The 26,258-nt window shown below is 37.3% G+C and overlaps 1 protein-coding gene across 5 annotated transcripts in view; it reads right to left on the bottom strand.

The window, feature by feature from the left end:
- Window positions 1–1,309: 1,309 nt before the first annotated feature.
- Window positions 1,310–26,258, bottom strand: part of UBE4B (ubiquitination factor E4B) — a 42,199-nt gene continuing 17,250 nt past the window's right edge. For 3 of the 5 annotated variants that reach the window (XM_030017738.1, XM_030017740.1, XM_030017742.2), the window contains 22 exons: window positions 26,059–26,172; window positions 22,592–22,733; window positions 21,983–22,083; window positions 20,674–20,788; window positions 18,687–18,770; window positions 17,042–17,098; window positions 16,547–16,663; window positions 16,324–16,422; window positions 15,722–15,835; window positions 14,510–14,708; window positions 14,134–14,272; window positions 11,702–11,801; window positions 10,820–10,947; window positions 10,351–10,449; window positions 9,294–9,529; window positions 8,450–8,576; window positions 8,007–8,151; window positions 6,802–6,936; window positions 6,232–6,423; window positions 3,739–3,913; window positions 3,054–3,200; window positions 1,310–2,633 (listed from right to left, as the gene is read on the bottom strand). In XM_030017738.1, the coding sequence (XP_029873598.1) occupies window positions 2,572–2,633; window positions 3,054–3,200; window positions 3,739–3,913; window positions 6,232–6,423; window positions 6,802–6,936; window positions 8,007–8,151; window positions 8,450–8,576; window positions 9,294–9,529; window positions 10,351–10,449; window positions 10,820–10,947; window positions 11,702–11,801; window positions 14,134–14,272; window positions 14,510–14,708; window positions 15,722–15,835; window positions 16,324–16,422; window positions 16,547–16,663; window positions 17,042–17,098; window positions 18,687–18,770; window positions 20,674–20,788; window positions 21,983–22,083; window positions 22,592–22,733; window positions 26,059–26,172 (2,827 nt within the window). In that variant the 3' untranslated portion in view covers window positions 1,310–2,571. The remainder of the gene's footprint in view (window positions 2,634–3,053; window positions 3,201–3,738; window positions 3,914–6,231; window positions 6,424–6,801; window positions 6,937–8,006; window positions 8,152–8,449; window positions 8,577–9,293; window positions 9,530–10,350; window positions 10,450–10,819; window positions 10,948–11,701; window positions 11,802–14,133; window positions 14,273–14,509; window positions 14,709–15,721; window positions 15,836–16,323; window positions 16,423–16,546; window positions 16,664–17,041; window positions 17,099–18,686; window positions 18,771–20,673; window positions 20,789–21,982; window positions 22,084–22,591; window positions 22,734–26,058; window positions 26,173–26,258) is intronic. The other 2 variants (XM_030017739.1, XM_030017741.1) reach the window with 1 other exon arrangement.

The raw sequence follows: 26,258 nt of genomic DNA, 5'->3' as shown, positions 1-26,258 counted from the left end.
ATTTTCATTTTACACTTGCATTAAAAAGAGTTAGTTCCATACAGATTTTCTGGTAAAACATTTAAATTCACAACCCTCTCTGATATTAGTTATAACACTTCAAATGTAAAATATCAAGAACTATTAGAGAATAGCAGACCTCAAGCCCTGTACAGGATACACTTAAGCATCTAGCTTTTTTTAATTTAAGGATGGATTATTTCTGCTTGTGCTCTTCTCATTTTGCAAGACTGCTCATTGTTTCCACAGCATCCATATTCACAAAAGGTGGTGGTGTGTCTAATATGTAATAGCTGAAGAAAATTAGAAGAAAGCATTTCTTCCATCTTTGCAACACATTTACAGTCTGTCAATAAAACTAAAAGCTATATGATGTTAACTTACAGAAAAAAGCCATAATGTGAAAGAAACCATAGCAGTTCAATCATCCTCCAGTAAAACCAAATAATACACTGCTGAACAGTTGTCCTCCATCAAATAAAAGTATAAATTCTGGGACGTTTCTAGAGATTTTGTGCTATAATCCTTAATAATGAAGCAACACTAGAACATGTAAGAGTTTTTCTTTATGTAGAAAATAATTACGTCTTTACTAAAAAAGAAAACACACCTTGAAAACTACAGCTCACTGCATACTCTTAAAACATGGTCAGAAACCACGATGGATTTGGATGCTGAATGACAGCTTGCAGATAAAAAGCATAGCAGACTTTGAGACTGTTCTGTGACTTTTGAAGAGGGAAGAAAAGGGGGATTTGAATTTGTGGAAGGAGCGAAAGTTAAGGAACAATAAAACCAGTCAACAAACAAGCTTCTCTGTGCCAACAGTCCATGCAGACACAAACTTCGGAATCTTCCTCCCACCCTTGGGAAAAACACACACACACTGTGGAGCGGGGCAGGGGGAACACCAACAAAAACAAACTAAACTAAAAAAAAAAACAACCAAAAAAACCCCGAAAAACCCACAAAAAACCCAAACCCACTACATCTTCACATTTTAATTTAGAATTACTTGACTATCTCAAAGGTCAGCACTGGATTATATATAACCCAACCAAAAGTTCCCCTGGAGGCTGTCACCAACTGTCATGTAGCTATGAATAGGTATGAGAGTCACCCACTTGGGAACATTCCTTAGTTTGAAGTGTTACTGGTATCTGTGTGCACAGAAATTTTTCACATATTTTACTAAGTTATCTCCAGATCCTAAATCACTATTAGCAAACCTGAACAAAGCCACCCAATCATGTGTATTTTTTATACTTCTACTGACACACTTAAAAGGAAAGACAAAGGAAACATTTCGTGCGAGTGTGTATCATTTATTGTAGTTCAAGAGAGTCAGGAATTGAACAGAAGACACAGCGAAAAACAAATAAAAGAAAAACAACCTTTTTTCAGACTTAATTTTAAAACACTGTGGTTTCAAATCCTTTTTAAAAAGGAAATTCAAGTATCATATGCAGGGGGCAGTAATACAAAAATGTTTGTGAGTATTTTTTTTTTATTTTTTTTTTAAAAATGTAATTCTATATTTCCTGCACCCTTTCTGCTTTGGTAAGGCCAAGCCATGGATACAAATTGGTACGCAACATAAAAAAAATGACCCCTGCCCCAAACTGCAGCCTCCAAGAATAAAAGGATCTGCTCTCTGCAGACAAGCTCTACTGGCTCAGAACTGTCATTTAGCATATATCATATCTGCAGCATTAAAAGAACGGATTTTATTTTTTAAAAAGTCACTGAAATCCTGGTATTCCCAAGCATCTCATTCATGGCAGCTGTTTTAACATACTTCTATCTCAAGGCTTTTCAAAAATACCAGAGCATCTAAATCAACATAAAGAAAAGGGACATTTCAAAGAACAGAAATTAAAATCCATGTGTGAAATCTTTGCTTTTTTGAAATTATCCTTGTGTCTAACACCAATTAAAAACCAAATATGCAAATATGTGCAATATAAAAATACGATCCCAAGATTAACACTTTGTTGCAGGCACAGTTATCGCACAGAATATGTTCTTTTGAGGGCAGGGGAATGATTTTGATTTTCACAGGGATTTTTTTTTTTTTTGCATTACAAAAAAAAAAAAAAAAAAAAAAAAAGACAGCAGTGCAGGTTTGATGGGTGGAAGAGGAAAAAGGGAGGGAAAGAGGAAAAAGTTACTTTAGCAGCAAAATGTCCAAGGTTCTAACCACAATCAAATTAACGGATATCTGGCTGTAAAAAATAAGGTTGAAGGGATGCTGCCCTGATCCATTCATCTTTGCTAAAATAATTCAGCTGTAAAAACTCCAAAATGTGACATACTGAAGGACAGTTTTGTAACATAAGCAACTTCCTAGCTTGTCCTCCATGTTATTGACCATCGTTATCACTTAAATATATGTACAAGAATTAAGCCGCTTTTCTCCTCGTCGACATGCTTCTGGTCACTACTGCAAGTCAGTGCCAGTGGGCGTGCTAATCCCATCAATAGCTTTCAAAGTGTATCTGCTCCACTATTACCAGAACAGCCCACGCCCTGTTCTTCCCATTGGTGTTGGCGTGCACTGCAAGGGAATTTTTAATGGTCAGCGTTCTGCTTGTCTCTCATCCAGGCTTGGATTTGCTCTTTAAGTTCTGGCACTAACAGTGTAAAGAAGAGAAAAAAGAATGGTTAACTTGCAGTTAAATTACTTGGTAATACTACTATAAAAAAGCTCCTCATGACCAATAGTGTTTTCTTTTCTAGAAACTTGATCAGGAATACCTACTACTATTTTCTTCTCTATCAATGTATTTTCTTCACAGCTTTGAGTAAATGACTCATTTACCTACCATAATAATATCCTTTAGCCTGGTAGTTAATGAAGGCAAGGGTGTGGGGTTTATTTGCCAGAAAAAGGGAAAGCAGAAGGAATGAACTTTTCTATGCAAGTTGAGATGAAAGAACCGTTACATCTCAGTAACAGGCCACTACGCTACCTTCTGAAAGTACGCGGAACAAACTGCACACAAATTGCGTCCCCCAGTCAACAGTTCCATTACTAACTGCTAAAGAGATACCTGGTTCCAGCATATTTTCTGTCAGCGTCTGACGATTGAAAGGATCAGTGGAAGAGTTCAACAGATGCCTCAGGATGATTGACCTGTCCATAATAGTTCCGGATGGCAACCTCACAGGATCAGTCATCAGAGTATCCATAAGTGGATCTGCAGGCACAAGTGTCTCATCATTAAAATGGAAGACAATAGCCACAAATTTTATCTGTACACAAAACCACAGTGGAGAACTGATATTCAGGGTCCCCAGTCAGGTGTATTGCTGAAGTTACAGAAAATGGTTAAAATGAGTGGTGGACTTCAGCCTTTATAGTGCTTTTCCCTTTCTGAATTGGGTCTAAGGATTAGCTATTTTCACCCTATTTTCAGGTTTTGGGTTTTGGTTTTTTTGTTGGTTTGGGTTTTTTTTGGTTTGGTTTTTTTTTTTTTTTTTTTTTTTTTACTGTACATGTAAGCAAAACATGGATAGGACTGGACAGTACAATCCCAGGGAAAAAAACAAAGAAAGAAACTCTTACCTCTCTATTTACTCTTACCTCTCTATTTACTTAACTGTTTAACTGAAATAGAGCAGGATATAAGGCTTCATAAACAATACACAGTTTCTATTAATATATACTCGTATTTAGAATCAAAGTAACAAAACAAATCCCTCTTCTCCTAAAAAGTCAGTATTTAGAAAACTCGCCTCTGAATTCATCCGGAGCATCACTGTAATCGATTTCTGCACGGGCATTCTTGGCAACAATTTCCTCCACTTTCTCTGCCAGCAGTTTGAATTTCTCTATTGCTATGGTTGACTTGATTCCAGCCTTTTTCATCTTTGAGATAACCTCCTCAAAGAGCTCTTTACTGTAGGACCTCTATAAGCAAAGCATAAAGGATAACTTTGCTGAGTTGTAGTATCCCTAACATGCCATAAAAATTCTAAAGATCTTTTAATGCATTTTTAAAACTTCAGAAGGAAGGATCAATGAAACCTCAACATTATGCCAAACATAAAAGTAGTATGTAGATTACATTTCATCTAGCACCAAAAGGTCGACTTTGGGGTAGACTTATGCTTTTTTTAGCAGTCATCACTACTGTAGAACTGTTCAGAACAAAACAAAACAAAAGGCAACATCACCTAATCAAAATGAATAAGACACTCAGAGAGGCTGACTATAATTATTAGGATTGTTCCTTAGACAGAACATCTGTCTTGCTGCTCCTGTCTGTATTCTTGTTCTCACAAGTCTTGGCTGAAAAAACAGCACAAAATGAAGTTTTTTTGATTTCTTAACTTGTCTGATAATGTGCAAGGCAGTACTGGCAAAGAAGTGATTCCTTCTTCTAACCAAAACAAAAACAAACAAAAAACCCATCCCATGATGTTGCAAAAATAGTAAGGCAACTCAGAGGGAGCTAACACTTGCTGGAAACTTGCCAACCAGTGCAGTAAGAACTATACAGCTACAGAGTACAACATTCGGAGAGACCAAATGTATATCGTATAGTTTCAACTGAAACAAGCATTGCTTTCATGTAAAAAAAGAAAGTTAGGCAAAGACTTTTGAAAGCTGCTTATGTTCTGAAGACACCATTTTCTTTTAAGTTCACAAAGCCATGTTTTGATATAAGCCTTTTAATAAAAATTGTTATTTACACTGCAGCGCAAGGTTGAATTAAATGACAAAACAAAACACACTAAGTCTCACAGATTTCTGTTTTCCTCGGGGATTTTAAAATGTTCAACACAGCCCTACTTCTTTCATCTACACTACATCGCACCAAGAAATACCATTCACTACTCAGGACACACAGTGCCCACCCAAACTCCTTTCTAGTCCACAGAAGAGAACAGAACTATGGCAATACGCCCAGGGCTTTATAAACGTTTTCAGATTCCTTCAAATACGTGCCAGGATTAGCAAATGGGAGATGTATCAAAATGCTTTAGAGAGACCCTGCCATGATCAAGCAACTTTTTGTTTGTTTTGTTTTGTTTTTTTTTTTTCTTCTAATACCAGTAGCCATTAACCAACTGTGCATTTCCTTGGTGTTTCTTTCCTGTCATTGACAGTTTCCAAGATACTAGTCACCCCCCCCACACTTTTTTATGAAGGGCCACTTTGTTAATTAAGCTTCATTCCAGTTCCCACACCAGCAGGCTTCTTTCTTTTTAATCCCTATGTCATTGCTGTGCATTTTGCTGTGGCTAGCATCGATGAATGAATGATGCATAACATTCTCACTTTAATATATACTGAACTGCATAAAAAAACCCACTGCATGCTCGGTATACACATGCAAGTGCATAAGGTCTGTTTCAGAAGTGTTACTGATACTATCTGCAATTATCAGAACTTAAATAATTACAGAAAAAAGATCATGAGTTACTCTGATACCTCTGCTTCGCTAGACATGCAAATACAGCTTCATGCATTGTAAACCAGCTTCCACTAGAATTTCAAGCAGCCATTGAGAACATTTTTGAAAACATTTTGAAAACTGTATTACAAGAGACAGGCATGGAGAGATGTGATTCAATAGTCTGAGAACTTTACAGGAACACAGAGATGAGGGATAGCTTATCTGCCTTAAGAATTAACATTCTGCTCTGAAGACTACCATGAGGAATTCAAAGGTGTCTTTAATTGTCTCACATATGCTGTGTTTTGTCAGTTTATTACACAGCCATTTAATAAAGTGATACAAAAGGGAAAAAAATTTGGAAACTGTTAGTCTAGAGAATGAATTTTGGATTGTTAAATGAGGTTCTTATTCTCAGTCCCAGCTCTGCCTGTTTCATGTGTTCTTGATGAGGAAGGGGGGAGGGAGTCAAAACTCTTCAGCTTTCCCACTTAGAAAATTAGGACAAAGTACTTAACGCTAATTTACAGTGAGGCTGTAAGCTAATAAGCAACTAATGCTCAGGAAAATTTCTATGTGTGTGAAGTGCTATAGATACTTATGGGTGTCCACAGGTTTGCAAAACACTTTGAAAATATACCCATCTATAAAGGCCAGACAGAATATGAACAGAGATGATCTGCTGAAAGAAAACAAATCGCAAGCATATATGACGGAAACTGGGTGGCAGCATACAAGCAAGATGAAACTCTTCCAGAGTATTCTGCAAAGTCCTGTTTGTCCACAGTGCTTTTGTGCTTCCCTCTCTCATCTTTTTGGAGCTCACCTGATCATCAGCAATTGCTTTAGCAAAGCGAGCACAATCTAGCTGTAGATAGATGTCAGTCAGTTGGTCCAACAGCTTCTTTGGTTCAAACCCATATTTCTCAGGGTTTTCAACTTTCAGGTCACGGCACTTGGGGCCACACAGTTGCTGTAAGTTAAAGTTCAACATAGCAGCCAATCGTGGTCCAAGTTCCTAAAAGACGAAAGTAAAACACAGATTACAGCATGAAGGCAGTGATGAAGAATATTACCACTAGATTTGCATACAACAAGATCAGGAACTAATAAAATTATCATTTTGTAGGCTCGCAGGAAGTGTCTTTTCTTCATGCATGCTTTCCATTTAAAAAAAAAAATAATGCAAACAGCTTCTGTCTCGAAGGATCACACCATCTCAGTGACTCAGGTAATGCACTTAACATCAAATAACTTCAACAGCAATTAGATTTCAATGAGTTGGAGAAAGGGGAGGAGAATGGAGACAACGGGCTACCAAACATTTCCAGGTTATTATCCAACAGCAAAGATGTTGAAGAAGCTAGAAACCAAGTTAAATCTGAGCAGGACTTACAGGTCTGAGAAAAGGCTTTTGAACCTGCTTGGTAAGGATATGGAACATATCAACAGTTTCTGTTGCCAGGGCAAGATATGAACGAGACACACGCTCATCCTGAGCTAGCTGTGATTGCCGAGCCTGTTGTTGATCCTAGAAAATAAACATTCAGTGGTTAGAAGTCCAGAGAATTTCCTACATCATCACCCATCAAAACCTTAACAGCCATAATGCTAACATGATCTAGACAGACAACAGACTGCAGTTCAAATCCAGATGTGATACATTTTTTAATTTAAGGTACAGCTCACTTTTACTACCCAATACTAAAGTCTGCACCAATTTTCCAGAATTCTGCAACACTAAAAAAGGAATGCAAATGGGATCACAAGACTCCATGGTTATTGAGCCTGTTTACATCCTGTAACTGCTCCTCACAGCTGCAGAACTGGGTTATGCTTCCTTTCCATCCAAATGCCAATACTTCAAAACCAGCTTGGGATCCAAGAGTCAAGTGAGGTTCTCTCTAATTTATGTGTCAACATAAGTACTAAACACTCCACACTGGAACAATCTGTGGATGATGTACCAGCTCATTTTGTCACTACAGTAATGGGTTTACCTTGCTAGTAGGTACAAACAGGAAGAAAGGCTTCAGAAGAACAAACCAGAATAAGTTCAACAAACAAGATTTTTATAGCTTTCAAACTTTTTTTTTTTCTTTAAATCAATAACCTTAAAATAGAAATACCTGACATTGGTGGGTCAACACAGACAATTATTGTTTAATCAGGCTAACGTCTGAGATATAGGACTCTAATTGCCTGCATTGAATCTACCCAGGATCAATGCATTAACAAAATAAAAGCTTCTATCCCTTGAAGTAAATTCAACTGGCAAGCATCTTCCAAAACCTCCTTCAAGAAGGTTAAAGTTGCAGTTTCTCCACTTAGAATTAAGTGCACAGTAATTTAAAACTTCATACTATTTCCACTTCACACACCACTCCTTGCCAGCCACAACATAACTACACAGAATGATGGATTTTGCAGAACGTCATCCAGAGTGACCACGGCCATACTGGCAGCAAGAAAAAGCATTGAGACCTGCTTCTCACAAGCAGCTCTTTGGTGCTGCCCCTTATTAAAAAGTTTTTTTTTAATGGTCTTGTATTAAAAACTTAAAAATAAGTAAAGGGCACTTTGAAAAACAGCTCTGTTCACCCTGGGCAGCAGGTCCCACTGTTCTTTATTCTTCATCTCCTCTTGCACTTCATGGATACGTTTTAGGGACTCCAGACTCTCATCCAGCAAGAAAGTTGTGTCATTTATCAGCATGTTGATGTAGCGAACAAACTGCTTCCCAGAGCTGAAAACATTGAAACACAGTTATCACGGCAGAGTAGATGGGTGTGCAGACCAGACTGCAACCCCAGCAACACTCCTTCTGCACTGTATATTTCAAATAATGATCCCATTCCCCAAGCCAAGCTGATTGTGGTGTCCAGAGCTCAGTTTAGAAACACCCCAGTTCTACTGGAAGGGGTTGCCATTTAAAATACAATGGAAAGCAGCATCGCCCGTTCCCAATGGTAATGACTTCCTCAGGTCACTGCCTGAGCAGCTTGCATGACAGTAAGCAGCATTACACACAATTTCTTACTCACTTGAACTCTTCCATAAATGTACCATGGTGAGCTATATTCTGCCAGAGGCTTTTGAAAATGGTGCTGATGTGGTAGCGGATCGTAAACTTGTCATAGAATTCACTAGTGGCTCCAGTATGTTCAACATCTGAAAAAGAAAACAGATCCCAGAACTGAAATCAAAACTCCTTCCCCTCCAGAATTCACCTGCAACACACTACTCTCTCCCCTACTGTCCCCAATGTGATGAGCTTCAAGCACCAAGCTTTAAGAGATGAAATTCAATTCCCATTCAGAAGTCTCCATATTAATCCCCATTAAAAGACAAAGCACTGTCCATTTTCTAATCCAGAACCAACCTAATTTCTGAAGAAAAACCCGCAGAAAACAAAACTTTATTCTATTCAACTCCACTCTGCTTGGTCCCAGTCTAAAATTTCACTAAGAAAACTCTGGGAACCCTGCAAAAATAGTTGTTTCTATGGCTGCAAAACTCTTCTGAAGCATCCAGATCTACAGGACTAGCAAAACTACAGTCAGAACTTTTAAAACCCCAATACTCCCTTACAAAGCAAACAAAAAACTTCCAGTTTGTAATCTAAACACCACAAAAACAATTGTCACATCAATCTACAGTGGTAGAGTTGTCAGTGCACAGCAGCTTGTGGAAGGACTAGAACTCTCAAGGTTCCATCTAATGCTGTTTCCCATGATTCCTGAGCAACAAAGCCTCATCTTTACAACAGACCCAAGATCTACCTGTTTTTTTGGGTTTTGTTTTAAAAGGTTACAACTAACACAGCTTTTTGCCTTATAATACTCATTGCTTACTGTACACTCAGTGAACTATAGATGAAGCACTTACCTGTGTAAAACTTCATCAAGGAGGGCACTAACAATTTAGTGGAGAGAGGATGATTCTCAATCATTTCAAAGAACTTTTGTGTCCGGGGCTGAACAGCTGGATTTGTCATGAACATCACTTCCACCAGCTTGGCTACTAAATAAGGATTTCGGATGTAGTTCTGGTTGCACAGCATCACAACAAGGAACATCACTATGTCCTGAGTACAGGGCTCATAAAGCACCTGAGGAGCATATCTGAAAAGAGGGGGATAAGGAAAACAACATGAAAAACCCCAGCCCTGTATTGTCTACAGAAGATTTATCATATACATCAAGTAAGTTCAGATCACTCATTAGGAACTGCAAAAGTTTAGTCATTTTATCATAATTTCTCATCTTTCTCTACAGCAACTGATTCTTACTCTTCCAAAAGATCTTCCCAGCTGTTCACTGGAAGCTGAATTTTAGCCTGAAACACTATCATATTCTTTTGTTGTGCATAATAGCAAATTTGCTATGAAGTACAACAGCACCTCAGGAAGGCAAAAGCAAACATTGCCTCATCATACAACCAGCAAAGCCTGAATTGGAAGGCACATTTCAGGAAAAAAGTGACCAGCTTCAGAACTCCAGGATTACATCTAAGCTATTTATTCATGCCTGTCTAAACTGCTAAAACTACACAAATGCATTTTTGTCCCAGCAAATTTATAAATGGGGGAATTTTCTACTTATTAAGCTATGACTTTTTAAAAATATTATTATAGTAATGATTTAACATATCATGAGATCAAAAGGTCTCACTCCAAACCATAAAAAAAAATTACTGGGGGGAGAGAACCAAAAAACCTTCAGGTTTCTTACGAGAAAAAATTAGGTTAGAAGGGACTCTGGAGCTCATCTAGGCATTGTATCTGCAGCAATGCCTGCCAATGCCATAATCTTATGGATGTTGTTAAAAAAACAGAACTACAGAATAGCTAGGAAACTACTTTCACACCCTAAATGTATGTGCGCACCACCTGTTACAGGGGTAAATGGTAGTACAAATTTCCTTTAGATATAACTTTACTTACTGTACAATAAAAAATAAAAATTCAGCAACATCTTCCACGTAAAACTCTGGCAATGCTGCAAATACCTTCGGAACTTCAGGAGTTAAAGGCAATTTTATGCTGTAGAATAAGAGAGACAACAAGCGGGACAGTAAAATAGCAGGGTTAAGTAGAAAGTGTCACCAGCTCTCTTATGGAATTCCCCTATGGGAACACTTTACAAGAGTGCTGAAACGGACTTTTTAAAAATCCATGTCAATACTTCAAGTGTACTAAACACACCCAAGGGTTGCTTCCCCCCCAACTGAACCTTAAACTATAAACAAGGCATATATTCCAGGCAAGAATATATATCACTGACAAAGTAACAAGCACAAAAGAATGCAAACACTGTAAAAAAAAAAATTCTAGAACTGCTATATTCAGTAAACAATCTAACATGATCTGAAATATCTTTGATACAATTTACGCAGATAATCCTGACACTCACTTGGGATAGGCAGGGTCAAGAATGCGAAGCATCAGCTGAATCACCATGCCATAGAAATTCAGACACCTCCTGAGAAAGTTTTCGTCCAGCAAACCAGCATCTGCGCAAGCCTTGCACCTCACCAGTTTCTGCAGAATATGCATACAAAAACTAATCCAGGGCAAGACAACGTAAAAGGAAGGCCAAGCCTATCCAAGCTAATCAATATATCTGTGAATTATGACAATTATACAATGGTCTCTTCTTAAAATATGCTCTTATTTGAAGAAAACAGGGCACTTAAGCCCCAACGTATCAAGAAAAACACATATATAATTCAGAGTTGCAGGGACAGAGAAGCCTTTTACAAGCTTTACGGGAACAATGGAAGAAATAACAGAGGTATCAGAGTGGGAAAATGTGCAATTAAAGTCATTTTGGTGATACAGCTTAGAACATTTATGTCAATTTATACTAGGAAGACCTTACCAGGGCTGACCTTCCAAAGAGAGGACCCCAGCATACTCATCTTTGCAAGAACTCTACATGAGATTAGGGACCAGAGAGTTCCAATTCCATCTTGGGCACGGACTGTGCACGCACAACTACCCCTGAACAAATCACAATCCCCTTGCTTGTTCTCTCTCCAATAAAAATAGTATTTTCTTCTTTCTGCGGAATACTGCTTAAGTTACTCTTGGTGTTACTTTGGATTTTAAATTCACTGTTAATGGTATATTGTATCATGACGACCACCTAGTGCAATAGTCACATGGTTCATAGATTCAAAACCACGGTTTTCAAGAAGCATCAGTGGGAAGTTGCATTAAACATTAGGACACAAAGTAAACAGACATACAGGTTGACAAAGGCATTTAGTTGATAACTGAATCACTTACAAACCTTAAGCTGTGTCTTGCAACGTTTCAGCATTTCTCGATGCCTGGTAGCCAGAGGAGAATCCTTCCATTGACTTTCATTGTTTTTCAAATCTTCAACAGTCCTAAAAACCATATGCAATAATTGGTTAACATGGCAGAGGGGATAGGTACTGCCATCTATAAGGCATTTAACCTACTTATCTGCAAAATACTGAGGAAATAGAGAAAAAAAGTGGGGAAAAGTCTAATAATTTTCCGAGAAGTTACTCATCATCATAACAAGAAAAAAAAATTGCTTTTGTAAATGCAGACTGAACATCTATCTGCACAGTGTGCATTCAAACTACATACACTAGCTCCAACATACACGCCTGTCAGACAAATCTGAACAGTACCAAAAAAAAAAGGGGGGGGGGGGGGGGGGGGGGGGATGGATGAAACGCAGAAGGGATCTATCCTGCCTGACAAACTAATTTTATCCACTGTATTAAAAAAAAAAAAAGTATTTGCCTTTTTTCTTTTTCACACTGAAGTCTACAGTCACTCTAAAGAAAGCTTAAAAGGGTGTCATGAAAATTAGCCCCAAAATTAACCCCAACACAAAGGAGGGCTGGTCCTGGTCCACTTAACAACGAGATATTTAGACATCTCATCTGCTAATATGAGAAAGGAAAATGGAAAACAAAATCAGCTAAGGAAAAAAACCATGGCTAACAGCAGAATTTGTTATGAACAACTCCCCTTTCCCAAGAAAGGTACAAGTCTGCATCCTGTGTACCTTCCCACTTTCCACTATTGTAAATGATTTTTTGCAGTTTTGTTCTACCCTTCTCATGCTCCACTCCCCCTAAAATTCAGCTTTGCAGAGGAGTACAATACATGAATAGTCTATAGTCTCCCTGTCAGCATAAGGACCAGTAAATCAAGATGATTGACATTACCTCCCCTCCCTTAATCATCTTCTTACTCTACCCCACAGAAGAGAGAACTTAAGTGTACATTACACACACCATTTACGTTAAAAAAAATCCTACGCATTCCCATATCTTAATTTTTTTTAGGAAGGGCAGCTAATTAGAACAAAACTCAATACACTGAACTATATGAATACGGTCCCTTTTCATCCCTCCTCTAAACACAAATTCTTTTCCACATCAATCTCTGCCTACAGCTGAAAAATATCCAGTGTAATTTCTTTATTAACAACATCTAATTACGTTGCCCAGTGCTGCAAGCAACTAAGCAATTCATGGAAAATGCTGAACACTAAGCTGCTATTGATGTCAGTAGAAGCCAAGAGCTCTTCACTCTGCACCATTAGATGGAGATTGCTGCATAAGCAACTCCTTCACAGCAATTCTAAATAAGGGAAAAGCAGCAATTCCTTTTTCAAGCCAAATGTATGGCTTATTTACAAGTAATCCACAGGCTGTTTATATGAAAATACTTTTTTCTTTAAGATATACTGACTTCTCCTACTCCATGCTCTGCAGCTTCCCAGGTTCTTGGCCTGCACATCCTTTAAAAACTAAAAATGAAATCACTACAAATGCAGTCCAAAAATCCTGTAATGAACTCATGGTATTACTGCCAAGGAACATTTACCAAAACGCAATGAGTGCAATTATAAACAATGGAAAATACTGATGATACAAAAATCTGTTCTAATTTTAACAGAGTATTCTTAGAGGTTTAGCAACTATAAAAGTCTATTTGAATTTATGCCAAGAGAAATGGAAAACAGCAGTATCTTCAAGTCAACAACATAACTTTTATTTATAATTTTTAGAATAGTAAACCACATGCTGAATTACATGTACATCAACAATATTAAGAGTTTACTGCTGAAGGCTTTCGTCCCCCTGCCCCGAGAGTAAGACAAGTTATCCCACCTCAGAAGTCAAGGCAAAAAAGGTAAGTTTCTTCTGGGACATACAAAACAGCTCAGGCACAACTAACAAGATCCTGTTTCTGAAATCGCAAGTCATCTACAATGACTTGATTATCAGACACGTAACTTTATATGCACTCCTGCAGCTATGTCAAAGAGCCCGGGGCACTGATGCCCACACACCATCAACCACACCACAGATTAAGTTATAATTACAGTGTTAAGTAATGTCATGAATCTTAAAATGCTCTGAAGATAATTCAATCATCTTTTAAATAGAATGGTCTTCTCACCAATTTGAGCTGCCTTGTGTAACCAATATCCTCCATCCCACCATTATCTCAAATCCTCATTCAAGCCACAGTCCCTCACCATCAAAAATCCAGAAGGGCCAAAAGCAGCAGATTAACAAACAGTTAAGACAATCTTTACTCAGTAACAGTTTTACCCAAATTGTCACTCTAATCTCCATTAAGTTTATTGGACTTGCCATCATGGTGAGAAGAGGACATTGCTAGGATCCTAGGACTCTCAGATGCACTAGATAATTAGCAACTTCTAACCTGTTGAGTTCCCTGATGGCACGCAGTCTACGTATGTACCGACGGCAGCTTGGCAGGATTGAGAGATGATGGGCATGCAGGGTTAGGAAGAAACATTCTGTTGGGAATTTCGGCTCAGAAAATGGAGACGGATCCCTGTCTAGAAAACAAACAAACAAAAAAGCAGTATAGGTGATTAAATTAAAAAATGAACTGCCTTACCTAGGGGTGAGACCTTGAACTCAACTTTCTTTAAAAGAATAAGAGCAGACAGCAACAAAAGAAAGCATATAGGAATAGGGAAATTATTTGCTGGAATCAAGTACTTCCATGTACCTCCAGTATCAAAAGCACAAGGCATAGTAAATGCTTAACGTATCTCAGTAAGAATACTCACAAAGTTCAGCAATCCAGGCTGTAACATCCTCCATTGTTGCTTTCACTCTTGTCTCATCTGTTGGAAGGTCAATACGACACCTGGGATGAAATATGTACATGGGATCAACCGTTTCCAGCTTTATCTTCGTACTAAGTTGCTGTAGTACCCATAAGAAGTTGAGCATAAAGCCATCTGTAGATACCAAACGATCATCTGTCTGTGGGGTAAGAAAGTAAGTAGTTGAAGACATCAGCTTAGAATAACAAGAGTATTTTCTGCTGCTTTAACAGTATTCAAGATAAATGAATTACACAAGTTCAAAAAGAGGGAGAAATGATGAAGAACGCAGATCTGTAAGGAGACCTTTGTGATAACAGGAAGGTCACTAGCTTACATATTATCTTTCTTTATGGTTCAAGTAGCCATTCTCAAGAACGTTAAACAAACATATAAAAAGAAGTAGAAGACAACTTAAGAAATTAAAAGGGCTTAAAAGGACCTATTTCAAGAATGGCTTGCCACAGATATAGACAGCAACAGAAGAGTCTCAAATAGTCGCTGAGCTTCAATTCATAAGTTTTATCTTAAGCATAAAGTTTCTATTACTTCTTCACTGGAATTTCACAGAAATAGTCCTAGTAATGGTTCCAAATGTATGCTTTTGGAAAGGGGACTTGAAGACAACAATGATGCAAACTTCAGTTGTTCAGGATTCATGCACAGATTTTATCACAGGAAATGAGTGCAACGCATTAATTAAACAATAGCAAAATAACATCCCCGTTGTTTCACTGGAACCGTGCCAGTTCATATCTGCATTACTCCTTCTACAGAAACCACACAAACAAAGCCTAGCAACCTACCAGCTGGGAAATAAGTTTTTAAAATATAGCCAATTAGAATGAAGCCCCCATAGATAGGGCATGGGGCAGGGGGAGGGCAGTACAAAGCTTTAAACATCTAATATAGAATCCCTGTTAATGAAGTGACATGGGAGTCCTAAGAGAGGAAGTAACATAAACTGATTAAACAGGTAAAACAGAATAATTTCAGAAATGGGAAATGTATTGAAAGAGATAAAGACTTATGACAGGGCTTCTTGCCTGTTGTAGTAGGCATTCAAAATTCTTTTGTCCTCCATTCAAGACCCACCATTGCATGAGCCATCTAGTGCTATTTGTGCATTGACTAGGTCCACGAATCACAGGAAGAGCTTTCCCCTTTATTTACCTGCATTTGTGCCTTTTTCATGTTGGCATTGACAATAGCTGCCATGTAATTGAGAGCTGCTTCTCGAGTTTCACCATTCAGTAATATACTATGTAGAATCTTGAACAGCTCTTGCTGGAATTTCAAGTAAACATTCTGTCAGGTTACACATACTTCTCAACATCACATTCCTGCTTTCTGTTCGTCCATATTTTTGTTCTACAAATTCCACAAAGCTAACTACAACTTCTATTATGGTCTTATTGTCAACTTTATATGCATATATTAGTTATGACATTAGTTACAGAAAAGATGTATGTACAAGACTAGTTCAACACACACACTACTAATACACTATGTATTTTTTACTCATCCTTTAACATGAATTATAATCCATGACTAACTGTTCTGATACTTTCTGAACTGGCTTACAGCCTTAGAGAAATATTTGTAGCACTCGAATTTTTTTTTTCCTAATTCCCTTCACCCATATCCTAACAGATTTGTTGTTTAACACAGAAGCTAGATTTTTTTAGATTATATTCTTCAACTATGTCAAGACCAAAAAACCCACAATGTTTTGCTTTTTTTTTTTTTTTTTTTTTAAATATGAGAACACTTACCCTTGCTAATTCCAGGTAATGTTGCAAAGACTGGCTAACAACCCGGGTGTTTTCAAGAGTAATGGCAGGCCCTGAGAAGTACTTTTCAACTACTTTGCTCTGAAAGTAGAACGAATATTGGCAAATGCATCAAACATATTGGGGAGGGGAAAAAAACAACACAAAAACAAAACAAACAAAAACCGCCACTATGCTACTATCAACATCCTTCTGTAACACTTACATCATCTTCAGCAAAGACAGAGAGACTGAAGAAGGCTCCAAGATAGGAAAGTCTTTGCAGCTCTCTTCCTGCACCTGTGCTTAAAGATTTAGGCAACCACAAGGGCAAAGAGACAACCTAGAAAATAGGAGAAATTGCAAGTTAATCAAAGCTGCCATGTCAGCCATACTACTTTAGCTGCCCCATCACCTTTCAGTGTTTGCCACATGCCCTTGATTCTTCAACATTCAGTCATGCTGACAGCTAGATGGAAACATCTCAGTATTTCAGCAATCAAAGCAAGTCCTGTTTGTCCTTGTTCTTCTAAATTCTCAGGGAAAAAGCCTCGCTTTACCACTTTACTTTAAACTATCGTTTAGCATGAGATACTACAGTAGCCCCTGTTTAGAGTTCTGAAGAACATTACCAATGAGAATCATATGATACCACCAACAAAATAAGTTACATGGTTCTTCTAACTTGAAAAAAAAAAAAAATCAGACTGGATATACTTACCAAACTGCACATAGGGTGTGTTTTCCCAAACTTGATTTCACAAAGTTCACATAGTGCCTATAAAGAAATCCCAAGAAAAATTACTTCTGTGTGTAATTCTTAACCTAACTGCAAATAACAAGCTTAACATGGTAAACTGCTGAAAGAGCCAAACCTTCTTCCCTTCATCAGTGGAAAAACATCCATCTTCTACAATGGTGAAGAGGTCCAAAAAGAGCTAGATCACACCCTGCTTCCATTTTAGCTTTTACGTCAGTTCCAAGTTGTCTCAAAAAAGCTAACATGTCTCACAGGATAATAAATTATTGCACTTATTTAAAAAATTAGCTGTGCAAATTGTTTATTTGTTCAGAACATAACAATGCCTTTGCTGGACTCCTGAACTGCCACATAAAAGTCAGAAACAATAATAAATAGAGCAATTGTTCTATACATACACCAAGGCCTTTGTCTTTTGAATCAGAGTGGAAAAATGTCAGATGAACACAGAAGCCAGAAACAAAGAATCCTATCCAAGATCTCTAACTCACTGTCAACTGCAGCACAGAAAAAAGAAAGCAGTTATAACAGATGATTCTGAAAACACAAAAATACTGTAGGCTTTCACATATCCCGCTTCTCCTGTATTATACGTTCTCATTCTTCAATTACACTATAGCTAGTAACTACTATTCCATCCTTTTGCTGCACACTGTGCCAACTAGGGGCGGTCAAAGTGGAATATCATTTTCAAGTAGTCCTTACTTGTAGCCCACAGCCAAATTTGCAACAGTTTGTAATTTAAATTGGGGAGAATATCAGACGAGCAGGAAAACACAAAACCAGCAAAAATTGTTATTTTTGCAAAAGTACCAGAGTTGCTTAGTCAATTTGATTTGCAGCATCCCAGTCCAGCTAATTTCCTGAAGTACAAATTAAACCTGAGACATTACAGCCTTTTTTGGCATCATATGCAGAAGATCCTAAAATCTGAAGGTGTTGGCTGACAATGCTCAATGTAGCCAAGAATTTAGCTTGCTCTTTTGTGACCAAGAATGCTTTTCAAAAGACTTCTTTGGTTTTGTCAATAAAAGCAGTAGGAGGGAAGCAGATCTGGGAGTAAACTGTGCACTTAAGAAAACCTAAAAATAAACTCCCAAACTTCTCAGCCAGGGAATATTACAATGTTTTCCTACAGTAAAGAGTCACCATTTCAAATAATTTTGGGTTTAATGCAATAGATTTTAGTGTCCCACATATAAAAGTGAGCCCAACAAACATTGGTATGGATATTGGGCCTTATTTCCCAGACAAACTGGGAGGAGCTTAGCAGGATTTTCTAACTATCCACAGTATTATAACTAGTATGCATCATGAAATCCATATATTTGAGTAAGCTTATATAAAGCAATACATATAAACATTTGAATAGCCCACTATACAAACACTGTACATTAAGCTTAAGATATTACTGGTCTCAAACTCAACTAGATTTTTAATGGTCTTTTACACATCTCATACCACATTAGGCTTCCAACATAGAGTTAAATAGTAATCCACTAACCAAAGAAATCCCAAAAAAGTTGAAGTACATTATCTTGTATAGAATCTGCATAAGTTATCAGTAATCACAAAGAAACTGCTTCTAGAAATTAACAGTGCTTACCATAAGGGGGTATTTAAAATTGTCACTATCAAGGGAGCACTCTTTGGAAGCTACAGCCAGGCCTTGTAAGATGGGAATAAAGATCTGTAAAAACAGAAGTAGATCACTTTATTCAAGAATAGGAAGCAATCAAATGACACTATTGCTGTGCACAGCATGAAATGCCTGTTCATTCTTCAAATACTGCAACTTACACAAACAGAAAAACTAAGATTTTTTCTTTAAATTTGTATCAGTTAAGCCTGAATGCTTAAGAGATTATTCAAAGCTAAAAAACAACTTGCTTGATACAGTGTAACTGATGCATTGATTCGATGCCTGGGCATAACGACTTATCCATAAAAGCTTCTTTCCAAGCACTTGTATGTATTTTTCCTGGTCACATTCTAACTTGTTTCCAAACATTTACTTTGCAAACCAAAAAAACCCCAAAGACAGGTACACCTAGATTTGCACCCAAAGCTAACAGTTACAAGTTGAAGCTGACAAAGGGTAATGTCATCACACTGACAAAAATCAGGTGTCGTTCCATCAAGTTCCCTGCATGTGGAAACCACGTGGGGAAGCATACACGCATTTCATACAGGATCACTGTAAATACTGTATGCACGTGTGCAAGCACGTATATTATGTACACACACTAGACTACAAGGTCTCCAACAACTTGATTGCCCAAATGGGTAAAAATTTATTTGCCTACACACTTGGGGTAATAAGCTAGCTTTAATTTTGCATGTCATGTAAGCAAGTTGGTTTTGTGCTGCTAAGTTGTAACTGTGGTAGGAGTAAAGATAATAAGCAGCAGTCAAGGATTGTTATGAGAAAGGAAGTGACATGACAGGAACTTATTAATCAAAAGTAATTATACCCAATTAGTAAGTCCCAATCACACAGCTCTAACAACTATACCCTCACAAAATAAACTCTTATAGTAATTTTGCAACAATAACAAGAGGTCCCACTGAATTTTAAATTGAAGTACACTGTGTTGCTTCTATGAAGAAACAAAAAGTATTATTAAACCGTATTACAGAAAAGGACTATAAAGAGGTTGTTGTCCGCTTCAGCTAGAGGAATGGTTCTCCTGTCCAGGTTAGGTGAGCTTTAACACTTTCCCTAACCACTTTTTGACAGTCTTCAATGTACTTTCAGCTGCATGAACCTCTACTAAAAGGTGTCCAGACAGAGATATAAATTACTAAAAGGTACTTGCACTACACACAAAAAATAGCTAATGTAATTTTCTTCAAAATTGGAAGTATCAAATGCCATTCTGAAGGCCCCTTTACAGCTAAGTCACATAATACTAAAGGAGCGCTAATCAGAGACAATTACAACCTTACTGACCTGCTTTAACATTATACGGGCTAAAAGAAGTTTGCTAGTTTTGTGTCTTAATTATTAGGCCCACCAGTTCCAGTTTTTTTATCATCAGTGAACTACTCTGACACACAGAATAAACCATCTAATGTTTCTCAGTCATCTCCTCTGTGAAGTATGAAGACTTAACGGACTAGGATTTGTAAAATGCTCTTAGCACCTTAGATGCAAACTATTACAATTGCACAGCAGGGTAAAGATTGCAAGACAGAATGCGTACAATTACAGAAGACTGCTGTCTTACACATACATTTTTCAGATATTTGTACAGAAGCATAGAAGGATGAAAACCCAAGATCAATCCCGTAATATATGCCTTCATATTCTGTGTAGTTTACTTGAACATTACATAAATGGGAGCTGCTTATTAACAAATGCACTTTTAATAATTAGAACAAGCAAATAATGAAAGCCAGTATTTTTCACAAAATGCTTGATGAGTTAAAAACGAACAAAAACAAACTCCAATTGCTTAACAGGTTGCTAGGCCCTGAAGCAATACGTATAGAACCAAGATGAAGAATAAACCTCTGGAAATCCACTGTCTTGGATATTGAAAATAGTAAAATCATATGAAATAATTATTTAACTTTTACCTATGCCTTACCTGCTTGAACACCTCTTCATCCTGATAAGTTGTTCTCACCAATTCTTGGATGAAGCCAAATGGGAGATTCCTACACAGCATATATGGTACCAGCAGAGACTGCTGCTGCAATGACCTTTATTTGTATTAAAAAAAAAATATATATCCAAAACTACTGATTATTTGCAGTAGTATTTGCAGTAGAACTTGCAAAAAAGTCAGAGTAATCACATCTAAGGATGTGCCAGAAAGCAGCTTATCAACATGTAGACACACCTACTCCTTTCAGAAGTAACTAACCTTGTCTTCTCAAGTTACTAGTGGAAAGGCTATTCTGAAACAGATGCTGCTGCCAACATCACACTTTAGTTTAACAAGGCTGGAAGAAAATAACGGCTTCTGTGTAGTAATTGATTCTCCCTTCTACTCCTCTCTAATGAAAAAAAACTTTAAGCTCAACTAGTGAAGGAACAATACTTTTTGATGTTTGTTTTTCCATATTAAGAAAAGAACAGAACATTAGTCTTCACTGAATTAATATAGTCATTACTATTGCTCCTTAGGATTTTTGAAAAAGTATCTTTTTTTCCTTATTACATACATAAAACTTATTTTAATGTCAACATTGGTTCACGTAAAGACAAAACTATTCTCAAAGCACAGTGGATAACTGGTGCGCTTTTAAAGATTATTTAAAGTAGTATTGTTTGGAAACACAAATACAGAATTAGATTTTAGTAAAAGTCACACATCCTATTTTAAAAACCTTTTTACTGTCCCAGCTAAACACGCTGCTAGTTAAACAAATGCCGTTGAAACAACTGCACTTGCAATCTCAGAGTTGTGATTTAGTGTAGAATGTCTACACACAGATTTACATTACCAAATCTGTTGTGGTAAACTCTGAAATAAACAGGTGCTATGCCAGTTCAGCAGTTTTTGCTACACATTTTAATAAGACTGTTTCTTAGATGCAGCTCTACTGGTTACTGAATTTCACAGGACTAGTGCCCCAACAGTCTGCAAGTAAAACAGTTTATGCGTGAGGTAAGGGAAAAAACAGCTTGGTTAACTCAGATCCCCCATTTAAACTGTCTGAATCAACCTGGATGATTTTACCCATACACAATTAGAAAACACTTAAACTGCTCTCCACCAACATATCAGCAGGAACAATAGCCTCCAATGGTAAAACAATACACTATTCCTCTGGCACATAAATGTATCCTGCTCCAAAAACTGATCTTAGTTTTCTTACCTAACCCTCAGAAGAAAAAAACAAGAATCCCAGAACAGTCGAACTTCCATGATTAACATCAGCTGTATTTACCTTGGTTGTGTTAAGGATCCCTGTAGCACCAAAGCAGCATGTGAAATGCACTGTGATCGGATGTTGCTCAGTAACTGGCTAACTGTTGGCTGGCTACACATCTGATAAAAATAAAGTTATTTTAATACAAACTAGAAGTATTCAGAGACAGAAGAGACAAGAAATATGATAAATTTCTTTATTAATGCAGTTTGAACGTAATATGCAAACTAAGATTAGCACTACTGCAGCTAAAAACCTTTCAGATTATATATAAAAAGTGTTGTTTGGTTCTTCCCCAAAAGCAAAAGCTTAAAGCAGAATACAGAGCACTGATAGGGAACGGGTCTCACAAATGTATGTTTTGCATGGAACAAACATGGATAAAATGCAGTAGATCAAAAGGGGAAGGACAGTTTCTAACACAGTGCTTATTTTAGAGATGTAAAACATATACGTGATTCAAATATTATGAATTAGTAAGAGTCAGAGGGACCTTATAAATTCTATAAATTTATTTCTACAACAAAGCCATCAAGAAACAACTATCAATTTTCACCAACTTTCTGCACTAAACAATAAGACGAGCGTCTGACAGCACTGATAAAACTTCACTCATCTGAAACATACCTTTGGTGCTTTTCTCTCCTCTATTCCAACTCTGTCAAAACACTCAATGAGGTAGTTCAGCATCTCTGTCTCCTTACAATTTTCAATGGTGAAGTGGTCACTGCAGGAATCAGAAACACTTGAGCTGCCAGAGCCTCCCACACTTTAAAACACACAAAAAGAAGAAACAAAGCATTAGGTACAGATATTCACTTGTGCACAATCAAGTAATTCATGAACTCTTGACTTCCTCTGTCAATTTTCTGAAGACTCCATCCCATCACGCACATGGCTTAATAATTAAGATCATCTCCGTAATCTATGAAGAGCTCTCCATTTAACAGCTTGTCCAACTCGAAGTTCAGCTGTACTGTAACATGACTAAAGAATCAATTATCTTATTATATGAACAAGTATCTGAAAGACAGCAAGGAGGTGCATGACTAATGGGAATCAGTAAATCTTGTTCTCACATTGCAACACTGAAAACGAACAGCCTTTAAGCTGCACCCGACATCAAAACTGTTCAGACGCTCAGGACATCACAACACTTCCATGCCATGATGCAACCTCTGCACAGTTTCTGCAGTCTCTGTATCCAGCATTCAAAACAGTAGAAATTTCACCAACTCTGTTAACACTAGCCAACCCATGGAAGCTAAGATCCTCCTACTGCAGAGATGAGACCTTGGCTGATAGATAGGGCTACAGACAATCACTTTATATATTCTAAGGAAGGAGAACAAACAAAACAGGAGGCAATATATTAAATCAACTTTTCCTTTTAAAATTTCCACATTAAAGATCATTTAATTTCAACTCAGATCGTTTCAATTCCCTTACAGTAAATATGCCATTTCATTAAGTAGCACAGCCTCGGGGGGGGGGGATAAAATACTGATATTGTAAACATGAAAACTAAATCCACAAAAACAAAACCATGCTTGAGGCGAGAGAGAATTAAATACAAAAAGTGAGAACAGACCGCCTGACTCTCAATCTCAGACTTGTTATCTCAACAGAATTCTTCTCTACATAACAGCTTGGCAAAGCTAATTAAAAGCAAAATCCTCGTTTTACAGAAGGGAATTAAGACAAGATATATTCACTTTATGTAAATGAAATAAAAAAAAAAAACAGCAATTACGTGGATGGTCTACTGCTGCTATTCCTCAAAGAAAAGTCTGTGCACAGTCAGGGTGGATTTAAATGCAGACCAATTTATAGGCCCCAGATCTTAAACTGGAAAGTAAGAGTATTTGTTTCCTTAAATGCAGCTTTTTAAAAACATGTATAGAACTACAAACTGTGCCAAAACTGGAATTTCCTTTAAACTGTAAAATAATCTACGTTTTAATAATCAGGCTGTACAAACCTACTGTGCAAGCTTTACAGTCCATCCAATAAATCAGCAAAAGGTTATCACTGCTAAGCATCTGGTAGCTCAGCACGTTAAGAAACATAACTTCTAATAGCAGCAATCCCTTTAGTAGACAGAATTTGTTTTCAGTTATTCAGTTAAAACTAATCCATGTAAAACATAGCTCTATTAAAATAGTACTTGGTAACCATGAAATCATACACATTTTCTTTCCTATAGTCTCTCTTTTAAACCTCTTGACTTCTCATATTCAGCTTAAAAATTGCCCAATTTATATTAAAAAAAACCCTACTACCACTACAGTTAGTCATTCTGTTAATGATTTCACTGCAGCAATAACTGAAATTATTCTAATGCAGAGCTCATACATCCTTCATACACATATTGAATGCCTTGGTATTTTCAGAATGCAAGTTGTGGTGTAATTGTACAGTCACTGTGTTTATAATTTAACTAACATCTTACTGCTGTCTGCCGAATGCCAGGACATAATATACAAGCTAAGGCTCCAGAAGCGTAGCGGCCTGAGAAATCCTTACCAAAGGCTTTGCAACTCAATCCAACATTTGGATTAAATTGCCAACAGGATAAAAATTAAACAAAACAGTGGGGAAAAATAATCCTAAATTCCATGTACACAAAAAACCCTAAACCTGTGTTACCAAGTTCACTCTCCTGAAATTAGACTGGAATGGAAAAGAGGAGATCCTACTGGAAGGTCTTCCTTCTAGTTAACAACCTGATTTCAGCAGTAGTGTCCCAACATACCACAGAAACAATCACAGACAGAAAAGCGGGGCGGGGGGGGAATCACCTCGTAGCAAGTCTTTTTGGGTATTCCCTGACATCACAAGATACTTTTTAAAGTCTTGACCTTAAAGTCTTGAGCTTAGTTTCAGAAGGCTCAAGCAATTAGATTTCCCCCGACTTTTGCTGTAACTAAAATTCTTCAAAGTAGACTCAAAGTCTTGAAGGAACTCTTTTCTTCCCAGTTGTTCTATATGCATGTAGTCTTTAAAACTCTAATCTTGTTTCGCTTAGACATTTGTAAATTCTAACTGGCTCTATTAGGCTATATGGCCAGCCGTAGGCCACCTCAGAATTACTATCAGTCATAATCAGGGGTCTGAATACTCATAGAAAATGTTCAGGATACTAGCAAGACTAGAGTAGTATCATTTTTCAGAAAAGTCTTCCCAAAATACAGGCTTTTTAAGTAAGACATTTATTCCTTTCTCCAATTTGGGTCGATACAAAAGAATGGGGCATTTTGGGGGGAAAATGTTTTTGTATCGGCCAAGACATTGCAGCATTACCCTGCAATGGAATGTAAAACTAGAGAAGAACCTACCCCGCATTTACATTTCCAAAAGTTTTGTTTCCTTGGCATATCCAGTGTTCCGCAGGTTTTCTTTGCACAGCTATCTGGCTAGCTTCCAAACAGGAGTCACTAATACCAATGCTCATTTTGTTTTCCCATATCTTATATGATTTGTTAAGTCTCTGTTTTACAGTAAAATATTCTGCTCTTCCCCCTCCATTCTTGGCTGTTCCAACTGTATCAGCCTCTACTACTTACGATGTCAAAGGACCAATTTAAACTTTCAGGTGTATTTTCTTTACAGGCTAGAGGAGCAATCCTCAGCTGTCAAGCAGCAATGAATCTTCAACAAAGTCATACTGTTCGTATCAGCTGGCTATTTGCCACTCTTTCTCTACACGTTAACCTTTGTCCTCTTTTTCCAGTTTTTGATAGGAAAACATGCACATGATGTACCACTGGTTTTAAAATTACAACCATGGGTGAGTAATATTCCTTCTATGCATATAGTCAATGAGGAGTTCCACTGAAACATCATTTCAGAAACCATGCTCATTAAACCTAAAAGGCAGTATGATTAACATTTACTTTATCTTAGTCATCTCTTAAAAAGAGCTGACTAACTAGCATTCGTTATACATGTTTATATGCCATCTTAAAAACCCATCCAAGTCATCTCCTTGGCTTTAGTAATTTCCCAAGTTACTTTGAAGAATGCTTGGCACTACACAGACTGTTAGTTCCTAAGCAACCAAACATGCAGGTTACATTCTCTTTCTCCAATACCTGGACCCAAACTGGACACAAGAAAAATCATCATCTTCATTTTCTTCATCACTACTGTCCTCAGACACATCAGAAACGGCAAGAAGGAGGAGGGAGAAAGGGTTGTCGTATATACTACCACAACAAAAATGAAAAAGGCCATCAGATTTTTTAAGCCAAAAGAAAAAGTAAATGGTAGCTTTTCTTTATAAGTCTCTAAA

This window comes from Aquila chrysaetos, chromosome 6, assembly GCF_900496995.4.
Source record: "Aquila chrysaetos chrysaetos chromosome 6, bAquChr1.4, whole genome shotgun sequence".
NCBI lineage: Eukaryota > Metazoa > Chordata > Aves > Accipitriformes > Accipitridae > Aquila > Aquila chrysaetos.
The sequence above is the reverse complement of the archived record's forward strand: the minus strand, read 5'-3'. Positions and strand labels throughout refer to the sequence as shown.